General features: G+C 47.7%; 2 protein-coding genes across 2 annotated transcripts; one reads left to right on the top strand and one right to left on the bottom strand.

The window, feature by feature from the left end:
• Positions 1-3,037: 3,037 nt before the first annotated feature.
• Positions 3,038-9,648, bottom strand: TMED10 (transmembrane p24 trafficking protein 10). Its single transcript, XM_078608674.1, has 5 exons — positions 9,253-9,648; positions 7,181-7,301; positions 6,378-6,451; positions 5,701-5,827; positions 3,038-3,941 (listed from the first exon to the last, which is right to left on the bottom strand). The coding sequence occupies exons 1-5, from the start codon at positions 9,445-9,447 to the stop codon at positions 3,820-3,822; spliced, it is 639 nt and encodes a 212-aa protein (XP_078464800.1). The 5' UTR covers positions 9,448-9,648; the 3' UTR covers positions 3,038-3,819.
• A 137-nt stretch (positions 9,649-9,785) lies between these two features.
• On the top strand, positions 9,786-15,396 carry MRPL33 (mitochondrial ribosomal protein L33). Its single transcript, XM_078608675.1, has 4 exons — positions 9,786-10,247; positions 11,481-11,499; positions 12,200-12,306; positions 14,339-15,396. Exons 1-4 carry the CDS (start codon positions 10,226-10,228, stop codon positions 14,386-14,388), a joined length of 198 nt encoding a protein of 65 aa, XP_078464801.1. The 5' UTR covers positions 9,786-10,225; the 3' UTR covers positions 14,389-15,396.
• The last annotated feature ends 3,513 nt before the right edge of the window (positions 15,397-18,909 follow it).

Consider the following 18,909-nt stretch of genomic DNA (forward strand, 5'->3'; position numbering starts at 1 on the left):
AACACTGCGTGGTGAAACAATGAAGTTTGTTGTTGTACGACTATCCAAAACGTTACAGTGGTTGTGTATTTTCCCCCCTTTTAAGACATTTTTGTTCAACACATTCCTGCGGAGGGAGCTGGTAGCGAACGTTGGGTTGCTCGGTCAATGGCCAGGGTAAACGGCGGCGTGGTGTATTCCGCAAATATGCCCGACTGTGAGGGCGGGCACAAGTCAGCGTGAGTAGGTTAAACGTTGAGTTTTATAAGGGCACCACGGGGTGACTAGCCCCTCCTCCCCCCTCCCACTCCCCACCCAGCCCCACCCTCCCCACCCAGCCCCACCCTCACCTCACCACCCAGCCCCACCCTCCCACGTCATCCTTTAGGACCGACGGGAGGGTGCTGACGTCACGCTAGATTGAGGCGGATGTACTGTGTGGTGAACTTCTTTCGCGCCGTACGTAGCCTACCGTGCTAATCCGGAGGTACAGGGAAAAAACAACTAAACACAAACCAAATCATAGTATAATAGGTTTTTACCCTTTCAACTGTTACAAAATTGACACCTTTATACAAGGCGTCATGGTTGCAATAACCACAACACGAGAAGTCAAAATGCAAACAAAAAGAAACAACATCTGATAATGATATGCACTGTCCTTGAAGTTAATTGGTCCACACCCGAGACAGCTTTTCTTAGAGCCTAGTCTCCATTGGTGTTGGACCAGATGACGCCAAAAGGCGTGCAACTCAAAGACAGCGCACTATCAGAGTATTGAGAGCTCGGGGTAAGCATTTACACTATGAAACCTCCTTTACCAGTGGCAAAATATAGAAATAGGTTTTACCCTTTCAACTGCAAACATGATGCCTTGTATAAAGGTGTCAGTTTTTGTACCAGTTGAAAGGGTAAAAACCTATTACTATATTTTGCCACTGGTAAATGAGGTCTCCTAGTGTAAACAAACCAAATCAGTTCTAAAGAAATGCGTTTGTCAATCTCGGAAGGAAGAGCGTTCCAGACGGCCGCAAGAGCGCGTGTGAAAGGGGGGTGACGTCACAAGGCGCACTGGTGGTTGATGACGTCACGCCACACGTGTGATGTGGACGACGGGCAGTGATGGGCAACACGTGTGTATTTTGCCATCCCTCGATCGCCGAAGTTCCGCGGGTTCCTGCCAGAGGTGGGACAAAGTCATTGTTATGCAAGTCCAAGTCGAGTCGCAAGTCATCAAATTCATGACTCGAGTCTGACTCGAGTCCAAGTCACATGACTCGAGTCCACATCTCATAGGTGGGACAAAGTCATTGTTATGCAAGTCCAAGTCGAGTCGCAAGTCATCAAATTCATGACTCGAGTCTGACTCGAGTCCAAGTCACATGACTCGAGTCCACACCTCTGGTTCCTGCTAGCGAGTACTTTTTTCGTGGAGTGAAAGGCCACGTGGGAGCTTTAATGCTAAATCTCTCGACGCGTACTCTGCCCGATGAGAAACTCGCCTGTCGATACCGGTACATACGTTTGGTTGTATCGAAGCAATGCAAAGGCGACGTTCTTTTGTAAATTGTGAAAAACATATTGCAGGGACCTTGTGAATGCAGTGCTGGAAGTCGTAACTTGTAACCGGATCCATATTTGTTTTTGGGTTCGGTCACGTGGTAGTTTTATTACAAAACTGTAACTTACACTCCATCCGACAAGACCGTCACGTTATCAAACATTTATAGGTGGTAATGCATTGATCAAATTGTGACCAATAAAGCTCTTCACCGGTGACTTGAGGACTGAATTTAACATCAATATGCAATGACGTGTCGCCCAAACTGCTTTGAGCTTCATCAGGTATTGGACTCGAAAATCGAGTGCGCCGCTTCATCCGACTGTGCATAAGCATGGCTAATACTGGTAGGAACCTCCTGGTTACACCAGCCCACATGGATTATTGTGTCCGTCCGTTGTGAATCAAAAAATTGGAGGGGTGAGGCTGGGTGGAGAGGGGAGGGTGGGGAGGGAGGGGTGGGACAAGGTGGGGAGGGGCTGGTCACCCCGTGGTGCCCTTATAAATCAACGTTTAACCTACTCACGTCGGCTTGTGCCCGCCCTCACAGTCGGGCATATTTGCGGAATACACCACGCCGCCGTTGACCCTGGCCATTGACTGCGCAACCCAACGTTCCTACCAGCTCCCTCAGCAGGAATGTTTCCTTTTCCTTTACAATTTGGGCACTATTAAATAATTTGAAACTTCAAAAAAAGTCCACTTCAATTCAATGGATTTATTCCGAGACGAGAACATTTCTGAGGCCGGTTTGCAGGACTTGCAAACATGATAGAACGACTTGAAGAGCCAGAAGCAGAAGCACTCTGGTAAGGGTTTAAGGCAGCTGTAGTTAAGGCAGCAGCGTGAAATCCTCGATCCTAAAGAAAGGAGAATTAGCAGATACGTGCTCAAGCTTCAGAAGCGATAGACCTCGGGAGATGAAGCCGACGTTGCTCAGTGAGGACAATAGCGAACTGCTGGGGAGGATCCAGGCAGAGTTAAAAGAACACGGGGAAGGAAATCAGAGATAATCTGCCACAGCATAGGCGTTCTTCACTTGCGGAAGCAGAGATGGATGATTCTTTCAGGAAAAGGGACGCCAAGACGTCATTCTCAATGGTCCATTGCTGATGTAGTGTATTAAGTAGACACGGCTTGAGCCGTTTAAGATCGCAGTGAGGCAGAACACGGAGGAGGCACTGCTAAAGATGACAGCAAGCTCAGATATCACTCGGCACTCAAATCGGCCACAGATAAAGTTCGCAATTACAATTATGTACAGTTTAGCTTAACGCATGCGAAAGCAGCGTTGATGGGAAGATTTGAGTGGAGGGAAGCTTGAATGATCAATACATGTTCACTTATCATTACAGTAAAAGGCCCATAATGAGCATCCAGGGTCATGCACATGGCATTATAAGTGTGATGTAATTGGATGTGACTTGCAAGATGTGCACAATAAACATACCACTAATTCACACGAAACAAATTAAATAAAAACGCCAAACTACATGATCACTTGGAAGTATTTATCGTTTTCTCAAGTACATCTATCATTCACCCAGCCTGCATTGATTAAGTTACAAATGCAACTCTCATCCCCTTCATAGGAAAACATTCTTTCTCCATGCAGCACGTTCAGAATGAAGATCACACCTGTGCCACAACTCTGGAAAGAATCACTTATTTCTTATAAAATAACTCTGTACAAGCAACTTGTAAAAAGCTTCAACTTGTTATTTTTTTTGTTTCAGGGTTGCTTAATGAGATCTCAACCCAGCAGTCTAAAATTGATTCCATAAGCAACAAAATATAGACGAGGGGTTGATTTAGAATTTTGGCTGCATTTTAATAATAAACATTTGCCGGGTGCAATCAAATTCCAATGAGTACAATTTTTGCACCGCTTTCCACAATTATAGAACTTAAAATATTGGAAGGAAAAAAAATTCGGAAGGAAAAATAACTGCTCTGTAGGCCATACCCTTGCAACGCGCAAAACAAAATGAGGTTCTAACACCAGACATGACAAAGTGGTCATACACTCGACGTGCTGTGCCACAATCTACCGCAGTACAAACACAAGCTGAAAGGTAAACAAGCTAAAACAAATACCCAGTGTTTTGCCAAAAAGCTAGGGAGACAAATCAAACCACCATTTGAAAACCAAAAGACGCATCTTCATCTGAGCACTTGCCTGAGTGAGACCACTGATATTATTCCTGGTACAACTGGCACAAATAAATACAACAGCTGGTGGCGACGGGTGGTGGGACTTCGCCAAAATTCTCGGGGCGCTACTCGATGAGTTTCTTGGCCTTGAAGAAGCGGCGCAGGTACAGCACTTGCCAGGTGGCGAGTCCCACCAAGCAGCACATGGAGAAGAGGCTGAAGTACAGCACGCGAGAGTTGGTCGACTCTGCAGAGGAAAAAGCGTACAACGCAAGACAGAAACCATCACGCGAGACCCTCAACAACATATCCACACGTCCCTACTGCGTAGGTTTTTGTGGTTGTGCTGTACAGCTTTCGGTTGTTTGACACGGCAGCCAACTTGTAACTCCACGTGCAGAGGATCACCATGCTGAACATGTGGTACTACCACGTGGCTGACATAAAATAGTCTCATGTCACGATTAACACATTGTTCCTTTTTGTTTGACTTTTGGCAAAAATGTGACAAGCTGAACATTTGCGAAAGGGAAGAAATTCAAAGTGAATTTTTTGGGCTTTCATCAAAGTGTGAAGCAGATACTATATCTTCGTAACAAAATAGATCCATTTATGCAAAATGGATGAAAGCATCCCGTACACTGTGTTGTTTGAGGATACTTCAGCACACTGGTCAGTGCGTGATGGTGAAGAGGAATGCCCAGGATCGGTTCTGACAAAGGTGTTCCTTGATTTACGAAAGGGATGCGTTCTTCGAAAAACACGTGCAAAACGAAATGTCGTAAATGGAAAAGGCTTTTCCCATTAATTTAATTATAAAAATGTAGGATATGTTATGGACAGTCATTCGAACTCTCCCCCTAACCTAAAATATACACCTGTAAATCACTTTCCACAAATGTACAAAGAGCATACATATTAAAACAATTGAATAATAATTAATTTTAAAAATAATTAACCTTTTTGGGGGAACTCACCCAAAGATCTGCATTTTGGAATGTCTAGAAAGGTGATGTGGAGGTGTTTCTGTTGCACTGCAGGGATACAACGACACTGTCGTGGATAGATGACGCAGCCTCCTGGGTGCTTCTTGTTTGATGATGCCGTGGCGCTTGCCATGCGAAATTTCGTGAATGCAGAAATTCGATTTCGCTCATTGAAAAGTGTCCAAAATTTGTTAATTGCGTTCACGCGAGATCTCGTAATCCTGTATTACTCGCGACTGGTGTTTGCCATGGCCAGGAACTGAACCCAAGTACCTAAGATCGGAGCGCAGTGCCGCTAAGCGCTACATCACTGCTCTATTCCCCATCTCAGGAACAACTCTACATATGCTGTTTTATGTAAGTGTGCATATACATCGAAAACGCATCTCTGAGACAAGTGTTAAACTTCAATCATCGCATCTACAATACCAGATTTATTAATGATATTCAAGTGTCTAATCTGTATACATGCATCTCTGCGCACAGAAATCAGATCATTCCACCAATTTCAGTGAACGAGTCATCATTTGAAAGCTTGTAACATGCCCTTCATGCAAATGAGTTAAACAAGATCTGGAAGAATTAGTCGATCAAGTAGTGAATTATTTCATGCATATTATTTTTTTGTCATCAAGTACTAGGTCCCCTTTAAAAGAGGCAGCGCCCGCCCAAATCTTTGTTTGGGCGCGGGCATGATCTGGGAGACAGACCAGTACTCTTAGGTTTTTTCGGTAAAGTCACGTAGGTAAAAAAAAATATTAGAAATAATAATAGAAATACAATAATAAATCACGACGTTTCGGAGGCAACACAAGTCTCCGTCATCAGGTGGGACCGTCACAGCTAGATTTACTGTATCAAGTGAGGCAGAATTCCAAGAAACAAGCTCTTAAATACACGTTAAGTTAAAAAAAAAATTACCTACGTGACTTTACCGAAAAAACCTAAGAGTATGAATCCTTGCAGTCACGAAAGCTTCAAATTTAGACAGACCAGTGTACAGCACCGATCTTCTCTCACCGTTTGTGTCACGCATCTCCTCCTCACGGGCCTTCATGTAGGCAAAGTCGTTGACAATTGACTCGGACAGATCCTCTAGTCGCCGCAGCTCCACCTCCAGTGGTTTGAGCTTCTCCGCCTTGGCAATCTGATCATAATCACCATTAGATAGCTCTTCAGGTCATTGACATCTCGAAGCCCATGCAAGATTGTTTAAGCGATTGAACCAAATGTCCAATATTCATAAACACATCATCCATTTACTGTACAAATGAACATTACATTTAATGAAATGAAAAAACGTTATTCACAATTCCACATCCAAGTGTTTACTCATATATCAAAAGCATAAGAATGTCTTTACTTGTTTAAATGGTGTAGCCTACAAAACACTGTTGAGGAAGAAAAGGAGAAACCACTTTAACGACCCTTGTCGAATAAAGGTGCAAAGACTTGAGAGTTAAGTGGGGCATTGTGATGTGACTATGGGGGGTGGAATGAGATGGGAGGGAGCTTTAACCGCGGACCTGCCCTTGTGCAGAGAACTCGAGAGGTGCATCGTCTACCTAATATTGAACACATTTATGTTGAACTTCTTTCGCACCGTACGTAGCCAACCGTGCTAATCGGGGGAAGGACAACAAACTAAACACAAAAAGCAGTTCTGAGCAGACGAGACAACTTTGGAGTGAACTTACATCCTCATAGTTCTTGGCCTCCACCCCATGTTTGGTGTTGAGCGTCACAAACTGATCAGGGACTCTTCCAATTCCTGGGAAACGTTAAGTGAAACACAAGATGTTATGACCGTGCAGTAGAGTTGTTTAGAGGCAACTGCAGAGATTAACATATCAATGCACTTGCCAGCGAGCTGGCCATTAAGTTTTGACTCAAACACTAGCCACTTGGGTGAAGTGAGTTCAGCACCGACTCGTGTTCGTAGAATATTAAACTCTTGGTTTTGACATTTATGGAGGTGGCTAGGTGACTCAAGAGGTCCAATTGTTGAGTTGGTTCTGTTGAGATTCTGAATTCAATTTCAACCTCCTGTTACTAAGGTGGATTTTCAAGTCTAATCAGTTGATGGTCTCTCAGCCTGGTCACCAATGAATGCGTAAAAAAACATCACACAGATTTTAATTCTGCACTTAATTTGTGTACATTTAAAAACCTGAAAATAAAAAAACCGTTCGTCATGAGATGAACAGTATTGCTTTTAACAAGGCTAGTGGGCAAGTCCTGCCCCCTACTTTGTGGGCCAGAGATCTCAATAGTAGCTCTGTGGTATCAGTTTATATGGGCCGTTCTCTAACAGGAAAGGTTGCGGTGCTCTGAAAGAGATAAAAACAAATACTGTGTTTCATGACATGGTGTCAATAGCACAACTGGCACAAAACTGGGGAAATATTACGTAACATAAATATATAGTTTGCATTTAATAGTAAACATATCCTACATGAACAAAAAAGTGAATGTGGGACAAAACTTACAAATGTCTTACCCATTGGAAGCTTGCTCTCAAAGCAGATCTCAAACATGTCATAATCGTCAGTTGTAAAGGCAAACTTTCCCTTGGAAGCATCCTCTTTTGAGTAAAGAGTGTGCCCTGAAGAGTCGGTGACCTGCCAATAGAAAAGTTAGAGATGGTCACAATGAGCAAAAAATGAAAACAAAAGCATGTTTGTGTTTCATCATGATGTTAGAACACTGTAGTGAAAGACGTTTCTCAAACATCGGCCACTCTTAGCTTAACATGAAATGGCCCCCAGGATTATCGATGTTGAAATGAATCTAAATTACAATCAATAACCATCCGGATAAGCAGTACCACTCGACTCGAGCGCTGGAGAATACACGTGTCATTATTGACTCATGCATCCCACCATCTCAGGGGCAAACCACTCAACACTTTGTAACAATACACAGAGCAATTCCACAAGTGGACGAACTTGCGACATTAACAACATTAAAATCTTACGCATAGACTAAATAAACAAATTAACAAGACGTATTAGGAAATGTTTCCCTAAACCTAACTCGTCAAACAACTTACTACACCAGATGGGGGCACAATGACAGTGACGCAATGGTCGGTATTCAAGCCTTTAGGTTTCCTAACACCACATTGTAGAGTTCCCATCTCTGACTGGAGTAACCTGTTCTTTGCTTTTAAGGGCCGATCCCAAAAATCGTTAAGTCTACTACACACGTTTAAACACCATTGCAAAGGCAGTCTCTCGTGTGTGCTTCGGCACATGTTACAGCCCTTTTGTCAATCCACTGCTGGATGATGACATCCATACGCAGGGTGGGGCATGGCGGTCATTTGACCATACTTCACCATGCTCGTCATTCCAAGTTCACGACTCCCTCTGTTCAAGCCCCAGGCTTATGACTGCATCTGTATGGGCTATAATCAACTCCAATGTTTATGTATGTAAAGCATGTTAATATGCAGTTGGACGCCGTATAAACCCGCATTACAATTGTACTAGAACGCTAAGAACGTGAATCCATCACTTTTTGTAAACTATAAAGCGGATAAGCGGCGGGGCGCGCATCACAGCTTCCCATTGGTCAAAGCCGAGAGCGCATGATCTATCCAGCCATTCACAGACGCCGGTGCGCGCCGCCGCGCTTGTGCAGACTGGGAAATCCAAAATAGGAGAGCCCCATGTCCATGTTTGACCTGTAAGAAAGCAGCAATCTTTTGTGTGGGATCGCACCACACACACGAAGGTGAATTACACAACTTTAAACGTGTCAGAAAAGGTGGGCCTTGGGATGGACACGTGGCGGCCTCAATGAATGATGGCCGGTGCTCGAGATTGATTTGAACGACGGGGGAGTGGCAGCCGAGGAACGTGGAGTGCGAGAGACACGTCCAAAGCGGAGATTGTGGATATGAAAGGATCTCGTGTGTGCAGGGTGTTGTTATGTATTGCTATCGTGACGGCTGTGGGCTTGGAGACGCATTCATCCAGCAGCGTATTTGAACATGGGGGCGGTGGCAGTGGATACTCCGAAAAGCGTAATCAGGAGCAGACCTGGGACCAATGGCATTTGTAATGCTGCCACTCAATGGGTCACCATCGCAGTGTAAATGTAATGTCTGCTAATGACGCTGCTACAGAATAAGAATTGACTCCAGCTGTGATCAAGTGCACCACATGGAGGCTGCCGGGACACCTCATACAATTGCCACAATTCCGGTCAAGTTAACTGTCCAGTTACTCCCGCAAACTCTTCAAATTCACTTCAAAAACTCTACTGAAGCCTACCGAGCTTCAGACTGTAAACTATTTATATTATACATCAGTTAAGCTCAAGCCAATGCTGGATGAAGGCCTTGCAAGCCGCCGCCGCCGCTGCCATGCGGTGATCAACCGAGCACCTGCACATTTCTTTCGCACCGTACGTAGCCAACCTCGCAAATCGGTGGCTGCGTATTCTGTGGAGGGGGTGGGGAGATTCCCCGTAATCTCTGGCGCGTTCCGTCTCTCCCTGGTCCCGATCGAGGCCTCCCACCCCCCAGCCCACCGCCCTCTCCACCTCGCCCCAAACTGTCGCTACCTTCAAGTCGGCCTTGACGTTGGGCTGCTCCGAGACGTCGTACTCGCCCGTGACGAGCACGTCCTTGTGGATCTCCTCCTTGAGGCACTTGCGCGAGTTGGCGGGCAGGTAGAAGGAGATGGCGGCGACGTCCGCGAGCTCCACGCTCAGCACGAGCAGCAGCAGCAGCAGCGAGAACGCGCGCGGCGCCGCCATCGCTCGCCTCCTTCACGAGCTGACGTGGCGCGCTCGCGACCCGCCGCTTCCTGCTACGTCACCAAATCGTTGTGACACAAAACCTACAACTAAATTTATAACTTTCTTACAAAAATGTTTAAACGCGTGTAAGGGGTGTGAGATTGGAGTTATCGTTTTGTAAAACTAAAAAATTGACGGTTGTTGAATGTTCATTTTTTTTATGAACGTGAAGGCGGTTTCACTTCCGGGGTGAGAGGTTTTCACGCCCCGCCCACTCACCCCCCCAACAGCCCCCACCCCCCACCCCGGGCAGCCACGTGCGGGGGTCGATTCAACCACCCCCACAATTCCACTTATTTGGTTCGATTCCCGCGCAAATAACGCAACTTAAGAATTTACATTTGACTGTCTCCTTCGTACGGTCCGTCCAGTTTTGTTGTCGCATTCGTTCTTTCGCCCGCGATGTCACCAAATACGCATATTCGTACTCGTCCCAGACGATAGGTTCACCCCCCGCACGAATCGATTCACCGATCTACAAGTCCATTTGCATCGATTATTATTGAATCGACAGTGCGCGTTTGACCCTGCTGGGACGAACGCGAGGTTCTTCTTAATTAAGAGTTGACTTTAGCCACTCAACCCTTTAACCACTCAACCCTTTGGCCTCCTCGCGTCCGTAGACACCCCGTGCCCTTCGGCTGCGACGTTCAGCGGACGTCGCCTCGAGCTGTATAATAGGAGGCGTTAGTAGGAGTAGTAGTAGGAGTTTCGCCCCCATCCCGAGCCAAGGAACATGTTCATCACTACGGCCAACTGTGAGTTGCGGGTCGCGCTCCTCTCACGTGCTGCCCCGTGCCTTGCTCAATCCACTGCTGGGTGAGGGCCTGGGGTGGTCGTCTGGCCCGGGCTTCACCGCGGCGGTCTTGTGTGTGAGTGGTGAAGGAGGGCGGCATAGACGTGAGGGCGATAGTAGAAAGTGCAGGTTAGGTCCAATGTGTGTTAGCTTAACACGTAGTAAGGTCAATATCCACAGTAGAGGGGTTTTTTTTGGGGTTAAATCGCGTAAATATGAATGTGTCGTAAAGCCCGCCACCACCCGACACAGCCAATTAGTAAGGTGACGTAAACAGAACACGCCAATGCGTTACTAGTGCAGCACACCGTGTGTTGGAGAGTACATCCGCAATGTTTACAATTTGAGTCAGACGTTTCGCGAGCACACCTTACGAATTGGCTGCCGGGTGGTGGCGGGTTCAGCGACGCTTTTATATTTACGCGATATAACCCAAAACACATCTCAGGGACATTGCATGTTGCTGCCCTGACCTCCCGTGTCGCCCCGTGGTGTGGCCCAAAGCGCAACCCTGGAGTGCTTTGATTCTCAGTGATGAGGAGGAGGACGAGACGGTGACTTTGTAGCTGGCCCAGTTGAAAGACTTGTGGATGGAAATACAAGTACAGTAGTTCAAGTTCATTTATTAGGTATAGCCCTGTGAGCCATTCGGCTCTTGAATCGGGTGCAACCGCAACAAACAAAAAACAAAAACATGAACAAAAAAACATCTTAAAGTGAATATGTGACTAAGTGCAAACAGAAAATCCAAAAAAAGACAGCAAAATATTGCAGAAAAAAAACCGTACACCAACGCTGTGTGCAAAAATCCCAGTGGGATGCAAGTCACAATGCTCCTTGCTTCTTTCGGTAAAGTCACGTAGGTATAAAATAAAATAAATTACCGAAAGAACCAAAGAGTATGGATTCCATGCGGTCACAAAAACCTCAAATCCAGATTGAACTACCTCGAAATGGTGAAGGGGTCTCCGGCCGTTTTTTGGGGGGGCGGAATAACCTCGCGAGCTTGAACCAGCTTAACCCACCAGGCCTCCCGCCGACGACCCGAACCACAATAGCCAGGAAAATGCCAGATTTTTCTTTCTTAATTCTTACCCCGAACACACCGGCGCTTTGGCAGGACCCCTTGTTCACTTGGGTGCTCTTAGCGCCCGCCGCCCGCTAATGTGCATCTTCTTGTCTTTCTCTCTTGCAGTGGCGAAAGCAAAATCCAAGTGAGAGACACCGCCTCTACCGCCACCAGCACCATCTCCGTGTCCACCACCTCCACTCGATCCACCACCACTTATATCTCCACCATCCCCCACTGTGATCATCACTGCCATTGTAACCACGCCTAGCACCATGACCACCGCCATGTCTAACACCTCCTCTGCCGCCACCACCTTGTCCATCTCCAACGTGTCCACTACTTTCACCGTCACCTTGCACGAACACCGCACACCATGTCCGTTATCCGCTCACATTGAATGCACGCCACAGACGTGTGTCCGTACGAGTCTTATACATTGTGCACATGGGTAGAGGAGGCCAGGGCTCAGCCCCAGTGGGTTCTTGGGGTTACATCAGATCTATACTGGACTGACCTGCCCATACTGGACATCTGTAGAAAGAGCTTCATGACTCATCGGATTCCTCCAGTCTAAGTAAAATTCTGATTCAGACTTGATTTGGAGTTTTGCCACGAGAGACACCACTGGGCAAGGGGGCTCAATTGGGGGCCATGCCAGGAGCAACCCGAGGGGTAAAGTGCGAAGGGTGGATGCCACTACGTGCTGTCTGGGTGTGTGCTCCACACGTACGTTGATTGCAGTGTTCGTGAGCTCGATCGCAAGGCTGGGGGCAACCTTCTCATGGCCAATGAGCAACTAGTCAAGATTCAGTTGGATATGATTTAACCACGCGTGCTTGCAGGATGGTGCTGGTGCAGATGTTGAGCGCTGCCGGCACCGGCTACTGCTTCAATGCCAAGAGGAACCGTCTCTCTGAGAAGATGGTGATGCGCAAGAATGACCCCATCGGTAACTTCCGGCCCAGTTCACCCACACCGTGACTTACACCCTGACCCACACCATGACCCCCACCGTGACCCATACTGCGACCCACACTGTGACTCGCACCGCAACCCACACCACGACCCCACCGTAACCCGCACCATGACCCACACCGTGATCCATACTGTGACCCGCATCACAGCACCCACCGTGATCCACACCGCCACTCACACCATGGCACACTATTCCTCACAGGTTGACCCACACCATGTCACACACTGTGGTCTACACCACCACACACAAGATGACATGCACCACGACCCACAATACAACTTACATCATGACCCACACCACTTTCCCACTACACCCCACACTACAACCCACGCTGTGACCAACACTATGACTCACCATGACCCACACCACAACCTGCACGACAACTCATATTACCACATACACCGTGACCCACACTGAGATCTTCACTGTGATGCACTCTGTGACTCACACTATAGCCCACACTGCGACCCACACAGTGACCCACACTGTGATTTACTGGGCCAACAGTCTGGATAGAACCCTCCTAAAAAGCAAGGCCCCCCAGCTAACTAACATACGGCTGATAATTGTTTTTTTACCCTTCTATCTGGCAACAAAACTGACACCTTTTTTACAAGGAGTCATGTTTGCATAGACCACAATACCTGCAGCCATAATGCAAACAAAAAACATAACTCTGATAATGTGCATTGTCCTTGAAGTTGAATGGTCCACACCCGAGACAGCTTTCCTTAGAGCCTAGTCTCACATGGGTTGGACCAGATGACGCCAAAAGGCGCACAACTCAAAGACAATGCACCATCAGAGTATGAGAGCTCGGGGTAAGAATTTACACCATTGGAACCTCATTTGCCAGTAAAAAATATGATAATTGTTTTTTACCCTTCTATCTGGCAACAAAACTGACAACTTTTTTACAAAGAGTCATGTTTGCATAGACCACAATACCTGCAGCCATAATCCAAAAAAAAGGACAGTGCATATATTATCAGAGTTATGTTTTTTGTTTGCATTATGGCTGCAGGTATTGTGGTCTATGCAAACATGACTCCTTGTAAAAAAGGTGTTAGTTTTGTTGCCAGATAGAAGGGTAAAAAAACAATTATCATATTTTTTACTGGCAAATGAGGTTCCAATGGTGTAACATACGGCTGTTAAAAAACAATAGTATCCAAAGTGTCTGCTTCCTCTAACAAACCACAGGTAGTGATCATCCCTATTGGTGTCTCTGAGCCATTTGGATAGAATACAACATTTCCATGGTGGGAGCCAGTTCATCCTAATAGCGGTAATGCGGGCCAAGTGTGTTTATGCGGTGACCTCAAGACGCCCGTGTTGTGCTGTGATGCAGCGTTCATGGTAGCGCTCTTTCGGCGCCCGGGACTAATTCACCCCCAACCGTGCGGGCTTCCGTCGCCAATTCCGCGATTCCTCGAAAGTGCCTCCCCTCCCACGCCCCCCGGGTCGAGTGACCGCACACGCCGGGTTAACGCATTCGTAGCTGTGCGCTAGTGGGGCGCGACTTGGCCAATGGTTGTAATGTAATTAGCAGTAATTTGTGGCGAAGTCAACCGTCGTTGTCCTGTGGAGAGACTCACCCCCGCCGTTGGAATGTATAATTTCTACCACTAGCTCAGAGCTGTAAACAGAAGATGAGTGCCACCTCATTGCTTATTTTAAGTAACAAATCACTTTGAGGTTTTTCTTTTTATGTACGCACGCATTATATTAGAACGCACTCTCCACTATTCTTTGACATGCGGTTTTGTATTAGGCATCGGTCACACTGTTTGAGCGGATGATTACTAATCTGGTCGTTGTTATTCTTAGAATGCCGAGCCTCGACCGGAGGTGGGGCTGAGTGGGGCTTGCTGAGTCACACTGCGGCGCTCACTTTACCTTGTAATTGCGTTGGGTGGACAGCGTTCATTTCTCTCCCCTTGCCCCCCCCCCCCACACCTTTGCCCCCCCCCCCTCTCTACGCCATCTCTCCACCCGCTCGCAGTCAATCAGCACGTCCTGTTTTTCGAGAAGAAGAAGATACGATCAATTTAGAAGAGGAGTGGAGTGGACGGAAGCATTCAAATTCAAATGCACACCCACCGTGCAAAACGTTAGCCACCACAGAGGTCACACACACGTAACAACAGGCTGCAAGGCCACCCTTCTCATCCTCTTATGCATTGAACGATAGCATCGATTAGTTCACTGGTAGTATCCGTTCTTCAGTTAACGATACACGCGTTAAAACTTGATTATGTTGGTTCGTGTTTGGTGTATGTTTGGGTACCCATAAACCCTGCAGCCACGAGAGCACATTTACCACAACGGGGAGGAAGAAATAACATCGATATGACCATTTACCCAAATTACGATGTGAATTTTCTTTAATCTACCCGTGTGTCCACATTCAACTGTTTCCCATTCCCACACCGCTCATTTACCGTCGCCGCGGACGTCTGCACAACCACCGAAATCAACGCTGTGCTCCACTGACTTCATCGTCATCAGCCATGGTCGAGTCACTGTTGGATGGATGTAGGCTTCCCCAAGCCACCATCGTGTCTCACGGTCCTGGGAAGCATCTGCACACGAGCCGATTACAACGCCTCCATCTGCTTGTAGGATGACCTGCCTGGCTGGCAAACCATCGTCAGTCTCAACCAGCGACCAACACTTTGCATGAACGTGTCCTGTTCCACCCGAACGCCACCGTTCATCTCACGGTCAATATCACGTCTCTTGCGTTCTCTCGTGTATTTCCCTCGGTGTGTTCACAGTTCATCTTATCGCTTCTGTATTTATAACCGTGAGTTTTGTGTGTCTTGTTTTAACGAGCCCAAGCAAGTGCAGCCTGGGTCAATGTCCACCACAAATCCGTGTATAAAGGAATATAGGCTTCACGTTATGAGGCTCGCACAGAGACCGAGTGGGAAGTCAATATACCCTTGTCTTAAGAGCTGTCGTGACTCATAGGTAATGGGGTATAGCGACTTCCTGCCCACTGTACATTAACAGAGCTCACGCTTGTATGTACAATAATAAAGGTGACACGTGATTGCCGCTCGTGTTTTATGCGAGAACGTGATGCATGTAACGTATGGACGTGACGACAAGCACGCAGCAGCCGCTATTCACGAAGTGTCGGTGACTTCACCACTGCTTGTGCCAGGCTGGATGCACTACTTCCATGTCGCGTTAAGTGTCGAAGGCTCGTTGTCGGAAGGGAACGGTAGACACGCAGGTGTCTTTCGGTTGACTGAGATGACGGACCCAACAGATGTCCTCCCCAATGTGCCAACTTTCTGCGTCTTATCCACCCGGTGCTCTGCTGTTGCTGGAGGGCGACTGCCTCAAACTTCCCAGTAGCCTGCGTCCTTTAACACATTCCTGCGGAGGGTGCTGGTAGGAACGTTGGGTTGCTCGGTCAATGGCCATGGTCAACGGCGGCGTGGTGTATTCCGCAAATATGCCCGACTGAGGGCGGGCACAAGCCGGGGTGAGTAGGTTAAACATTGAGTTTTATGAGGGCACCACGGGGTGACCAGCCTCTCCCCACCCAGCCCCACCCTGCACGACGGACGGACACAATAATCCCCTGTGAGCTGGTGTAACCAGAAGGTTCCTACCAGTATGAACCTCCATCGAGGCCGATCTTGACATCGCTGGTTACCGGTCGTAGGGCAAGGGATGTATTTGCAAAGGAAATAAGATTAAGGATTCACAGTCCGAGCTGCCGGTCCAGCCCCAGTGCTGCTGATCGCATCTCTCGATTTCTGACCTCCTTGTCCTCCCCTTGCCCCCTCATCAATCACCTGGCCCTCCCTCCCAGTGGGTGCGTCCTCTGACGCCGTTGTGCCGGTGAGGCTGATGACCCGATACCCAATCTCACCTGATCGACGCTGTTCAGTCAACATAACACATTGTTTAATCCAACGTCGAAATAGTCACATCTTGTACGCACCGAAGCCATTCAACAAACAGCGAGACCTCCCATCTCAATTCCCTTCCCCCCCCTCCTCATCTGAAGTGTACGTTCCACTCCATCAGTCCTGTGTTGCTAACAACTCTTGTACCATAGAGGCCACGTCAAACTTGGCCCATGATATTTCATTACAACGACACACATCGCATGCACGTACTAAACGGTACACACACAATACAGTACACGCACTAAACGCGCACAGAACGAAAAAGATCCCCCGTTTCGCACCACGCCCGGCCGCTCTTGTCTCCCTCGTGGCGATGTTTACAGATTGCGCCACGTGCTCCTGTTGTGGCCGAGTCGACCTAGGAGAGGCCCAGGACCAGCACACACCGACACATTACACACGCACGGCCGAGACGCTCTCTGGGAGAGATGTGCGTGGACGCACTTAACCTTTTGCCGTGATGCGCTGAGAGGCGCTTGTCATCAGCAGGAAGCCGGCGAGCTGCGTGTTGTTATTACGCAAAAAATAATGCGGGTCTCTCTCTCTCTCCCGCTTTCCCGTCTCTTATCCTCATCCTTGTTGCCTCTCCTCCCTCCTCGCTCGCTTCCATCTCTCTCGCCTCTCACAAGAATCTAGCATCACAAAGGCAGCAGTGAGGACACGATTGGGCTGGGGAACGTCCAGCCCGCGAAATCATTTGGTGTGGCCCTGCCAAGGCAACCGCAGGCGGGACTCGAAATTCAATAAAACTAGGAGCAAACCTGGAAAAGCAGTTGCGAGTAGCAGCAACATCATCAACACCAGCAAACATCACACGCCTCACCAAAGAGAAGCAGTTCCAGCCATCACATTAGGGGTGAGTTAATGAAATGCTTGACCAAATAAAACGGGCTAATTTTTAAGTTGATAATTTTGTATGGCCCACGAATGATGTTATAAATATCCAAATGGCCCTTGGCAGAAAAAAAGGTTCCCTACCCCTGGTATAGAGGAACGATATATCAGATGGCGTCGCCACTGGTTTCAGAGGTTCATAGTGTGGAGAACGGGGAGGGTATTCACCGTACACACGGCGCTCCATCTGCTCCACGCTGCACGTAACAGACCCCCGTGATGTTCGAAAAAAAGATTTCATTGTGTGTAGTGGTCCAAATTTTCCACATTTAAAACACATTCCTGCGGAGGGAGCTGGTAGGAACGTTGGGTTGCTCGGTCAATGGCCGGGGTCAACGGCGGCGTGGTGTATTCCGCAAATATGCCCGACTGTGAGGGCGGGCACAAGCCGGCGTGAGTAGGTTAAACGTTGAGTTTTATAAGGGCACCACGGGGTGACCAGCCCCTCCCCACCCAGCCTCACCCCTCCCACCCCCACCAGCCCCACCCTCCCCACCCAGCCCAGCCCCTCCCCACCCAGCCCCTCCCTCCCCACCCAGCCCCTCCCTGCACGACGGACGGACGGACACAATAATCCCCTGTGGGCTGGTGTAACCAGGAGGTTCCTACCAGTAAAAGACTTGCAAATAACATTAATTGGGAGACAACCATCACCCTCGACTGTAAAGACGAGATCAATATTGAGACTCGTTGCTACTTACCTGGGCAAACAAGCGTAATGATACTAAAATTATATTGTAATTTATTTCCATTCTAATACAAATGAAGGTGCACGCTTCACGCGCCTGATCATTTCTAAACACGTAACGCGGTGTCGTCACACGGGCGCCCCTGTGTATTGCAGACACACGTGGCAATGACATCGGCAGAGCACTGCTTCACTGACAATTGTTCAATCAGAGAGTAATATGGGTACTGACACAAAATGGAGCAAACGTTGAAAAACGTGGGAAGTATCTCGTGGCAGGGATGCATGCTTGGCAAATACGCCGAGCTAGAGAAAGAAACAGATCAGACAAACGCAACTGAGAAACATTGATTCTTGATTTGAAGCTTTCGTGACTGCAGGAATCCACACTTTTTTGTTGCGTCGTGATTTACTTTATTTTAAACCTACGTGACTGTACCAAAATAACCAAAGAGTATAATATTGATTGTTTGGGTAGGGGGACCCTTCGCTTGATGTAATGATGGCCTGGCGACCGAGACGACCGATGGCGTGGCAGCCGAAAGATGGAACACGACCAAGAGGAGGTGCACCGCAGAGATGGAGCGATGGATCGGCTCGGGAGCAAGTGCAAGACTTTTGACTTTTAACACAACTTTTATTGCCGCCAGCAGCAAAAGCACTGGAGGCAATTTCGATATGAAATACACAAAGTCACCAGCAAACAAATGAAAATAAACGCTGCAAATCCACGCGCTGTGGTACTAAAAAGCACCGCGCACAACACGAAAGAAAAGTCACGTGGCAAACATGGTGCCGTCCACGCTGGTGGCAGAAAGAGTGTTGCATCTTTAGTAGCGTGAGAGATGGCGAAACTTGGGGAGACCTTTATTCAGCGGTGGATAGATCGTCGCTGATGGTGATGATGGTGACGATTCGTTTGCAGATTGGAAGCACTAGAGCAGATGCAGGATAAGACCCAGGCTAGGTTGCAAGTATTTCTATATTCTTGGTTCTTTCGGTAAAGTCAATCATCACCTGATGATGATTGCTTGTGTTGCAGTCGAAACGTCGTGAGAATTT

Source organism: Lampetra planeri, chromosome 30 (genome assembly GCF_965212315.1).
Source record: "Lampetra planeri chromosome 30, kcLamPlan1.2.h2, whole genome shotgun sequence".
Taxonomy (NCBI): domain Eukaryota; kingdom Metazoa; phylum Chordata; class Hyperoartia; order Petromyzontiformes; family Petromyzontidae; genus Lampetra; species Lampetra planeri.

Excerpts from the sequence above, each read along its gene's own strand:
- TMED10 (XM_078608674.1), bottom strand. The coding sequence starts at position 9,447 with ATGGCGGCGCCGCGCGCGTTCTCGCTGCTGCTGCTGCTGCTCGTGCTG. Across the intron at positions 7,302-9,252 it reads ACGTCAAGGCCGACTTGAAG|GTCACCGACTCTTCAGGGCA; the intron begins GTAGCGACAGTT and ends TTCTATTGGCAG. Across the intron at positions 5,828-6,377 it reads AGGCCAAGAACTATGAGGAT|ATTGCCAAGGCGGAGAAGCT; the intron begins GTAAGTTCACTC and ends GATTATGATCAG.
- MRPL33 (XM_078608675.1), top strand. The coding sequence starts at position 10,226 with ATGTTCATCACTACGGCCAACT. Across the intron at positions 12,307-14,338 it reads GCGCAAGAATGACCCCATCG|TCAATCAGCACGTCCTGTTT; the intron begins GTAACTTCCGGC and ends ACCCGCTCGCAG.